The 10,736-nt window shown below is 38.4% G+C and overlaps 1 protein-coding gene across 1 annotated transcript; it reads left to right on the top strand.

Annotated features, from left to right (window-relative positions):
- Positions 1-632: 632 nt before the first annotated feature.
- Positions 633-10,150, top strand: LOC129282951 (uncharacterized). The gene is made up of 7 exons (XM_064114847.1): positions 633-952; positions 1,767-1,882; positions 2,479-2,548; positions 3,046-3,162; positions 4,091-4,273; positions 6,088-6,198; positions 7,238-10,150. The coding sequence occupies exons 1-7, from the start codon at positions 797-799 to the stop codon at positions 7,424-7,426; spliced, it is 942 nt and encodes a 313-aa protein (XP_063970917.1). The 5' UTR covers positions 633-796; the 3' UTR covers positions 7,427-10,150.
- Positions 10,151-10,736: the final 586 nt, after the last annotated feature.

The raw sequence follows: 10,736 nt of genomic DNA, 5'->3' as shown, positions 1-10,736 counted from the left end.
TTAAGCTGTTTGGCTCATTCCATTCTACCTTCATAGCCCGCTTTTGTTTTCCCTTATCCCCCTTCCCACGATTCTTTCCCGTGCCATTTTGTCATCTTTTAATTTATTTCCCTGTCTTACTAATCATGCTAATTAATGTATTAGTCTTTCAGGATAATTTTGTTCTTTCTAGTATGTTCTTCTTTCCTTCCTTTTTCCGCTTTATTCATTTTCCCTTGTTATGTTTTAGTTTTCCTTTTCCCTTTCCTTCCCCTTCCTTATTCCTTCCTTTCTTTCTTTCTTTCTTTCTTTTTTTCCCCTTCCTTTTCTCCATTTCCCGTTTTTGTATTTACCAGATGGAACGTACCGCCAGGAGCTTGGGGGGGGGGGGGGAAGCTGCCCCCTGTCCGCAATTTGTTACATCACTGCATTGGGGGGGGGGTAGGTTTGATCCTCCGCAGAGTAGCAATATATAGGTTTTCGTGAGATTTTGTAGCTTAAAACTTGACACCCTCCATGAGCGAAATTCCAGATTTTTTGAAAGGACGCTACACGTACGCACTCATCGAACTTTGTTCTTGACCGGCCGGGTCATCCACATGTAACGAAACCGATTTCAAACTGACCGATGGTATGTCATTGGGTATAGCGTTATAACTAGATTGGTCGATCTGTTATTGAACCGTCAATCCGGGGACTTCCGACCGAGAATCGTGTCACAAACAATATCTTCGTCAAACCTTGGGTAGAATCGAATCACTTACTGGCAAAAAGGCACTCACTTCGGACGAATATACTCTGACCTGCTTTGGGCAGGATGGACAAAGTGCCTCTAATTGATTTTTCAGCTTACAGTCTGGATCGTGAGAGCCCAGATCCAGAAAGGTTTCAGAAGCTTATTGATGAAGTTCATCAAGCTCTTACTACCATCGGGTTCATGTACTTGAAGAACGTCGGGATTCCAGTTCAAAAGGTAAGGGTATAACTTTGTTTGGAACATTGGTTGGTTTCCCGACTTTAATAGTATGCATATTTTGATATAAACTACATTAAGATAATATAGGGTTGTTTGATATATATGCATTACTTTGATCTCGGAGCACTCGAATGGTATTAAAATGATCATGTGATAATAATGATAATGATGATGATGATTATGATGATGATGATGGTGATGATGATAATAATGATAACAATATAGCGCTTACTATTACCCTGGCTTCAGCACGGCTACCCTGATCGGACGCTTGAGCATTCAAGAAATTCTTTCCTACCGTGTACCCATTTACTACACCTGGGTGGAAAGTGACAACGCCTTGCCAAAGGACGCGAGTGCTGCGGTGTGATTTGCATAGGCGGCGGAAGCGGTCCCCCCCTAAATTTGACGTGGGGGGACGGTCCCCACCTAAATTTTTAGTTGATAACCTTTTTTTTGCTTGTCAATTTTGTTTCCTGTGTCCCCCCTAAATTCCGGTGGACCCCCTAAAAAGTTCCTGGTCCCCCCTAAAATTTGTGTTTTTTTGCTTGTATTTTTTTTTGTGCCTGCGTCCATCACAAAATTTCAGGTGGACCCCCCCCCCTAAATTGTTTGGCTTCCGCCGCCAATGGTGATTTGAAGCCCGGACCTTGTGGTTCAAAGTCCGGAGACTTATCCACTGAGCCACAATGGGTTCGATATTGAATTGGTAAAGTAGGCTGGGAAAAACAACAGTGGTGACAGTATGGTTCCTTCAGAAAAACCATAACTTCGACAAATTGGCTTTTCATTCTCCTTCTTATATATTTAGATTAAAGATGCCTATTCTTCCTCCATGAAATTCTACTCATTACCCGGGGAAGAAAAACACAAATATTCTGGACCAACGGGAACAAACCACGGATACCAACGGATGGAAGAGGAAAGGTAAGAAAGGAGGAGAATGAAAAGAGAAAAGGAAACAGACATGAGAGAGCAGAAGAAAAAGGTTAAGAAGATTATGATGATGAAGAAGAATATGATGATGATGAAGAACAAAATATGATGAAGAAGAAGTAGGAGAAGAAGAAAAAGAAGAAGAATAAGATGATGATGATGATGAAGAAGAAGAAGGAGGAGGAGAAGGAGTAGAATAAGAATATGATGAAGAAGAAGAAGATGATGAAGAAGAAGAAGATAATGAAGAAGACGAAGCCAAGTAACTTAAATAAAAGAAGTAGAAGCTGGTGATGAAGGTCAAGCAAATTTAGGTTAATTTTATTTCCATTTGATTTAACTTCAAAATGAAGTAATATGTTTCGCATTAATTCACCTGAAATATTTGAGTGAGTAGTAATCCAATTTTTGGATTTTCAATTCGCATTCTATTTTTTTAGTAAATTATACTTCTTACTTATAGATGCTTCTGAACCCAGGCTTAAACCTTGTATCAGTTCCATGTTCTGTTAATAAGTCACTCAAAAATTATATTTGCATTCTATTGAAAATTTCAAGTAATTATACATTTTCTCTTTAATTTTCAGGACGAATCCGGATGTACTTTTCAAAGATCTGAAAGAAGTGTTCAACTATTGTCCAGCGGCCGGAGAAAAGGTAATATACGTGATAGAGAGTTAACATAGGGCGGTACGCAGGGAACGATTTTTTTTTACAGCGGGTGCTGGTTTAAATATTGAATAGCAAAAACAAGAACAAAAACCAAGAAAAAAGGTTTTCATTTAAAAAATGTAGGGCGTTTTTGTTTCATTTTGGCCATTTACCATTCCTAACATTACCAAGGGGTGCTGCCTATGAAAAATAACACACGTAGCACCCTGCTCCCCAGCGCCATGACGGAATGGGGGGGGGGGGGGGGGGTAGGCGATGGTCCTTATTAAAAAGAGTTTATCATTCATCTTATTTGATCTATCGCAGTTATTCAAAAGTACAATTTTTTATGTCCATCTCTTTGTCTGTCTCCACAACTCCCCCTCTCTCCCTCTCTTCTATCTCAGCCCTCTACCCTCTTCACACCTCCCTCCCTGCTCCCCCCGTCATCTTTAACGCATTTGCCCATCTGCCCTCACGAAATCACCTTTCTTTCGATGTAGACGTTTCCAGAGAACGCCCTACCAGAGTTTAAATCGTCTCTGATCGAGCTCTTCAACGCGATGGTTCCCCTTAATATTAGAGTGATGGAGGTCATGGCCAGAGGCTTAAAACTCCAAGTAAGTTTATTTTTACCATGACAACGACGATGATGATGGTGACGATGATAATGGCAATGATGATGATTACGATGATGACGATGAGTATGATGATGGTTACGATAGTGATGATGGTGATGATGATGATGATGATGATGATGATGACGCTGGTGGTGGTGGTGGGGGTAGTTTTGACGGTGATTGTGACGACGAGGTCGACTACGACCATTGATACTAATGGTGGTGATGATGATGCTGATAGTGATGATGACTACGACGATGCTTATGATTGTGATGGTGATGATAAAGACGATCGTGATGATTATGTGGTGTTGATGATCACAATATAATGGCGATATTTCATAGTGTTGCATGACGCTGTTTCTGTTTTCATAGAATATAGGTATTTTCAAACATATACATAATTATGTAGAGCATTTGACTGTCCTGAACAAAAATCTATGATGCTTTTTAACAAGGATGTCAAAATGATAATGTTCAACCCTTTAATATTTAAAATAAAGAGTTTTCTATATGAAAAAATAGAAAAAGATACTGGAAGCTGGACGTTCTACATTCTAAACTCTGGTGTTTTTTAGCATTTTTCTTTGTAAATTTTACTCTATATATTGAGATATAAATATATCCAGCCTGGACCATTCCTTTAAGCAATAACTTCCGAGACTAATCATAGGGCCTTTTCACACGTGAATCTTGAATTATCATTGTAATGATGATTGCTATTGTAATCATGACTGTGATCAGCGTTCGTGATTCTAATAATGTTCTAATTTGGTTTCACACGTGATTAATGCTCATCATTAGCCTTATTTTTCACTGGAATCATCATTCAAATTACGATCCTTTTTTACCATGTGAAAGGGCGGTTAGTAATCCTTAACCGGTATTTCAAAAAAATCATTTTTTTTCTCCTATTCTGTTTCTTTAGGACCCACACTTCTTCCAGGACAAATTCAAATTGGCGGGAACATCAAAGAGTCACACCACCCTGAGGAGTGCGTATTACCCCTCTTTGGAGGGTGTAGAAATAAAAGAGGGTCAACTCCGTTGTGGAGAGCATTCTGACTATGGAGGCATTACACTCCTCATACAGAACAATCCCGGTCTCGAGGTAGGCTGACAGGAAAGGTTTTTGCATAGCGATGTACGGAGGATTCAAGAACAGATATTGGGTGATTTCAAGTTCGGTGTTCAGTGTTGGTATTGGTGTTGAGAGCGTAAAAGGCCGCTGAACCGAGCTCCAACACCGAACTGGGTTCAGAGGAACGATGCAGATTACGTTATCGATAGCAAATGACTTAACGCCTCTACGCTGCTAAATCATCTCAACTTCACGCGAGAAGTCTCGACGACGAAAATGAAATCGGAGAGAAATGCATGAAATTCTCATCGTACAGAATATAAATGCTTTAATCAATTCAAGAATTCGAAAGAGTGAACACTATTCTTCATCAAAATATATAAAGCTCAAATGATTTGTACTCATCTTAACTGTAAAAGCTAATTTTACGGGGATGTTTCATCGTGTTCACCGCCTGTTCACGAGCTTGAGATTGCCAACACCAACACCAACATCGAACTTGAAATCATGATTTTCCCAATCCCTGGGGGTTGGTGTTGGAGGATGGGGAAATTGTACGTAGATCGTCAACACCAGCCGCAGTGCTGGGTTCAGCAGACGACATTCAACACCATTCTTCAACACGAACTGCCGGAAATACGTCATATTTTCCGAGGTCAATCCCAACACCAGCCTGATTTTAAGTACGATGTTGTTGCTGGTGTTGGTGTTGTCACAACACCAACACCAGATATCAACACCGTACTTGAAATCATCCATTGCATTGTCGAATGCCTGTCATGACAAAACGTCTTTGTCGAAAATTGGTGAATCAAAACAGGAGATGAGTCCTTGACTTTTCGTCAGCTCTGCAACTGAATCCTTAACTCCCGGTTCACAAATTTTTGGCAAAGACCTCCAAGTCCAGCTGTTTGTTGTCATAAAATATGGCATTTTAATTATTGCGTTCGTGAATTCTCCGTACATCGTTGAGTGAAAATTCCTTTTATACTTATAATACACTCGGAACCGAGGGAAATTCAATTTTTAAGAATGTGAATAAGGGATACAACTTTTTAAAGTGAAAATGTGAAATCAATATTTCTTTGGGTATATTCGACATGGGGGGGGGGGGTGTTGCAAGAAAATATTTGCAATCGATTGCAAATTTTCTGTGCAATTTTACAATCAATAGATCAATTTTTATTTTAGGTAGGAAATAAGATTACACTCCATTGCAAGAAGCAGATCAATAATCAGTCACAAATTTACAATTAATTGCAAGATATGTAATTTATCTAGGGACCGAAAATGGACTTGCAATTCATCTTAAGTTTCTTGCAACGCCCCGATAGACATCATGAACGATATAAGACACTCGGAAACGAGTTGTCTTGAACAGATGAATGTCACTCGGAACCGAATGTCTTGAACCGATGTCTTAAACAGATGAATCAACCTAGTTGGCTTTTTGTCGTTGCACAACTTAGCGTTATGGCTTTGCTCGCGTCGATGGGGGGGGGGGGGGGGGGGGGGGGGGGGCGTAAACCGAATTCTCTCATTTTTTAAAAGTAATATCGGGTAACATCTTGAAATCTGATTTTAAAGATATTTATCATTAGGGATATCTTTTTTTCTATATTCCGTTCGGAAATCAGGTTGTTTTTATTATTACGAAAGAGCGGATTACGTTATTCCGCGACATGATCGATGTTTGGGAGAAAGCATATTCTTGCTGGACATGCAACCGTTCACATTATAGGCCTTTAACAATGTCCTACAAATCCATGGTGTCATTTTACTGTATATTATGTATGATGAATGAATGATGACGTGGGTCTTTTTAATACCGCGATTTCTTTCAGGTGAAAAATGTTGACAACAATTGGGTACCGACACCACCGATAGAGGGCACTGTGGTTGTTAACATTGGAGATCTAATGCAGAGATGGACGTCAGATATACTGGTCGCGACAGTAAGTTTGATTTTATCATAATTGTTCCGAGTTCAACCCAGATGAAGCGAATAGGTACCAGAGGTCCGTTTCATAAAGAATTACAACTGTTGTAACTTTGCAATTATGGCAACTACCATGGCAACAGGGCTCAGCAGCCAATCAAAATCAAGGTTGTCATGGTAGTTGCCATAATGGCAAAGTTACAACAGTTGCAACTCTTTAGAGCGCTCGAAGCGGCAGCTCGAACTAAGGCAGAGGCAATGATAGTCAATATAGTTGCACTTATCATATCCCTTGGAAGAGGTACTCTTCCGGCTAGTAATGGATTTTATCACCACCTCCCCCCGCATTCTATACCTACTATTTCTCTCTCTCGGTCTCTCCACCTCTCACCCCTCTCTCTCACACACACCCACTAAGATCTCTCTCTCTCTTGACATTTCCCTGTAAAACTCTTTTTTGTCCCTCACCCTTTGCGATAAATTACTGAAAGCATTCGGCCCCTGCTCCAGAATGGAATCGTCAATGCCTTCTTGCTTTAATATCTTTTGGTTTATGTTTACATAACCAAATTCAACTTGGACAAAATGTATGTGCTCTGTAGTCATGCAAAGCACTCTGCAAAACCTAATTAGGCAAATAAAATAAAAAAAATATATTAAAAAAACCGAAGGGGGCAGGTATGGTGTATGAAGTAAAATTTCTAGAAAGTTGCGAGCGAGCTAAGAGAGCGAGTGAAAATTTTGACCTTTTTTATAATAATTTTTGGAAAATATAGTATAAAATTTTATCAATTTTCCTTTCTTTTTCCCTCCCTTTTGTCCTTCTTTTCAGTCTTAGTCGTGATTATTTGTTTGGGAGGGGTTCATGCCCCCAAGGCCCCCTTCCCCATTCTGTACACCAGTGCTTTTCATTGTATTCAAATAGCATTCTTCTTTTTCATTCATTAGCTTTAAGGAACATGAGAGAGGTCAAAACCAATTTCTTAATCAAACATTTACTAAAAGGAGATTTAGACGTATAAAATACCACTTGAGGTTGTAATTTTTTCTCCTAGAAACATCGGGTCGCTGTCCAAAGTGATCAAATGGAACTTGACCATGATCGCCAGTCCCTGATCTTTTTTGGCTATCCGGATAATGACGTCATAATTGGATGCACTGACGGGACAAGCAAGTACCCTCCAGTAGACAGCAACGAATATCTCTTCTCACAATTACAGGCAGTCCACGCTAAGAATAATTAAAATGTAACTTGGATTCACAGGACCTTTTCATGAATATTTTCAGCAACGATTATGTTGCATTTGTTGTAGACAGATGAAATGCGACATAATTTCAGAGAAAAAAAAGCGTCTAAATTTGGTTTCTTGAAGAGATTATGCTCAGACTGGAACCCCTCGCGAAAAGAATTGCGAGTAAAGCGTAATTACAGCTCGAATTTCAACTCGTCAACACCAAAAATCTACGCTTACACACCCACTCTCTGCATCATAGAAATGAGGAAATTTATCTGCGACATTATCAAATATTTGTGATAGCTTTCTTTACTACCTGTACGTGTATGTGACACTTGAAACGAGAAAAGTAATTGGTCAGAACTACTTATGATTGAGCGATGTATCGGCTACAGCATATTTCCATATTATCATGGGGGCACTTTCGTGAAGCTGTTCGTAAGTTAAGTGTGACATTAAGAACGACTGGTGATTTTTCCCGGGATTTTTCGTATTTTTCTTTTTGTTTGGTGAGTGTTACTGCATGATACTGCCCACTCCCAACATGACGTTTTTCTGTTTGAATTGGGTATTTTTTAACGACACTCATGCTACCGACTACGGACCGACTATATCTTCGGCCTCTTCATATGCACGAGTTTCCTTTATATTTAGCATGTGAAATGCGAAGAGCAGAGCGAAAAGAAACAACAAATCTTAATTCTCATTTGGGGTTAGGGAGGGGGAGGGGTGAGGTAAAAATTGAATTTACCTCGATTTTTTTTTGGGGGGAGGGGGAGGGCGACATTTTCTCTGCCCCCACCCCCGATTTTCGCGCCCATTTCCATAGTCTGTTTTTTCCTCTGTTTATATTTCTTCTTTTATTTTGCTCTCTCATAATTATTGTCTCTTTCTCCTCTCTGCCGCTCTCCTTTATCTATTTCGTCTGTTCTTTTACTTTCATATCATTTTTTTCATTTTTCATCTTTATTTCTCTCTTAAAGTTCACCATTCTCTCTTTTATCTTATTTTGTCTCCATTTTCTTCACTTAGTCATACTAGTCGCCTTTTATCTCTTTCGTTAAATTCCTCCTTTTCTTCCTTTCAGTTAGTCGCCTTTTATCTCGTCTAAAAGACACATTTCGGCACAGATAAAATTATACCAAAGCAGCGTAATAATTCATCTCGGACGAAAATTTTATTTTCAATCTCGACCTATTTAATTATGCACACTGATTTCAATTTTAACAAGGAATCTGGAATTTACTAAGGGGTTGGGGCACTTAAACAAAAAAGTGAAAAGGAAATTATTAAAATAGAATTAAATAATTATGATCAAAATATTTTTTTAAAATTATACATAGCACTTGTGCCCCACTTCCCACCCCCGGTCATGGCATGGGGGCACATTTTGCAGTTAATAATATATATATTTTTAGAATAGATGACTAGACAGTATGAAGGTTTTTTTTCCCTTCACTTCACTTTGGTGGTATGCCATGACTTTGTCATGTTTATTGCCGCATATACATGTAGATCATGCGCACTAGCGTACCTACGGGGGGGGGGGGCAGAGGGGCAGTCTGCCTCCCTGACGAGCCACCACCCATGCATGTATCCCCGCCCCCCTGACGAACTTGAAATACCTTTTGCCCCCCCCCCCCCTGACGAAAATCCTGGAAAATCCGAGTTACGCCACTGATCATGCGCAACATATATCATGTGAACCAGGCCCGGCAACACTCCGGGCAGGCCGGCAGGTTAAATTTACATAACAATAACACACAATGCTGATAAATCACAAGTAAGAAAAATCATAAATGTTATAAATCGTATACATTACATAACAGGACATGCAAAGAACCAAAATATGATGTTTTGTACGTCTTTACAAGTAAATTCAAGAATCCATATTTCAAAGGTAAAGTCCACCCCAGAAAAATATTGATTTGAATAAATAGAGAAAAATCAAAATAGCATAACGATGGAAATTTCATAAAAATCGGATGTAAAAAAGTTATGACATTTTAAGGTTTCGCTCATTTTTCAGAAAACAGTAATATGCACAACTTTGACATGCAAATGAGACAGTCGATGATGTCACTCACTCACTATTTCTTTTGTTTTATTTATTGTTTGAATTATAATTTTTTTTATACAGATTTGGCTATAAGGACTGACTTAACTGAACAGTATAGTATAGTATCAAACAATCCTAATTCCACATGTTAAGGGAGGAATTAAGCGTTGTTTCACTTGACAATGAGGATAAAATTAGAATATTTTATATTTCATCAAATAAAATACAAAAATAGTGAGTGGATGACATCATCAGTCTTCTCATTTTCATACCGACCAAGATTTGTATATATCTGTTTTTTAAAATTAAGCGAAACATTAACTTTAACATTAACTTTCTTATTTTACATCCGATTTAGATGAAATTTTCAGTGTTATGCTTGTTGGATTTTCCTGTTTTTATTCAAATCATCTTTTTGTTGGGGGTAGACTTGTCCTTTAAAAGTGGGTACTGCACTAAAAATGTAGGTTTGAAATGAAGCAGAAATATTGGCACAATATGCAAAATTTAGTACATGAACATGATGAAAATATACAGGACAGGAAGAAGCATAATAGAAAACAAAATTAGGTTTGAATATGTATACACATGTAGTTTCTGGAGGAGTTTATTCTACGATATACCATGTTTACAACATAAACTGTTCTCGTGACGAAAATAAATGAACGGAATATAAAATAAAGGTGTCTCTTTTTTTGTCTTTCTGGCAAAAATGCAAACATCAGAGTGAGTGTTGGCATGTGCACAGACAGTGCTTTGGCTGTTTGGAGAGATTACTAAAGTGTTGATGTTAAGTATTCAGATCTTAAAATATTTTTAGTATCATTATCATTATTATATATATTGTGTTTCTTTTATCGGCATCATTTCTTCACGTACAAATCTGGTTATCCAAATTAGTTTTGTTTTAAAATGTTCGTACGCCAAGCGACCACTCACTACAACCTCCAATCAATGTTTCTTGAGTAAAGTTTTTCTTCATCACTAATACATGAAAACAAAGGAAAGCATTGAAAAATAGAAATATTAAATAGAACTTTTCAACTCGAATACATTATCAACGGAAGACCAGTCCTTAATTCTTATACTGTGAATAAATGCAGGATGAATGGCTAAATGTTAACGTTGTAAATCATCGTAACAATGTTGCGGAATGCTATTTTTATACAATGCAAGACGATTGATTACTACAGTTTTAATGGGAGGAAGGGGGGGGGGGGGGGGTGACGTGCCAGGACAATTTCTTTCTTATATTTACAT

This window comes from Lytechinus pictus, unplaced genomic scaffold (genome assembly GCF_037042905.1).
Source record: "Lytechinus pictus isolate F3 Inbred unplaced genomic scaffold, Lp3.0 scaffold_20, whole genome shotgun sequence".
Classification (NCBI taxonomy): Eukaryota; Metazoa; Echinodermata; class Echinoidea; order Temnopleuroida; family Toxopneustidae; genus Lytechinus; species Lytechinus pictus.
The sequence above is the reverse complement of the archived record's forward strand: the minus strand, read 5'-3'. Positions and strand labels throughout refer to the sequence as shown.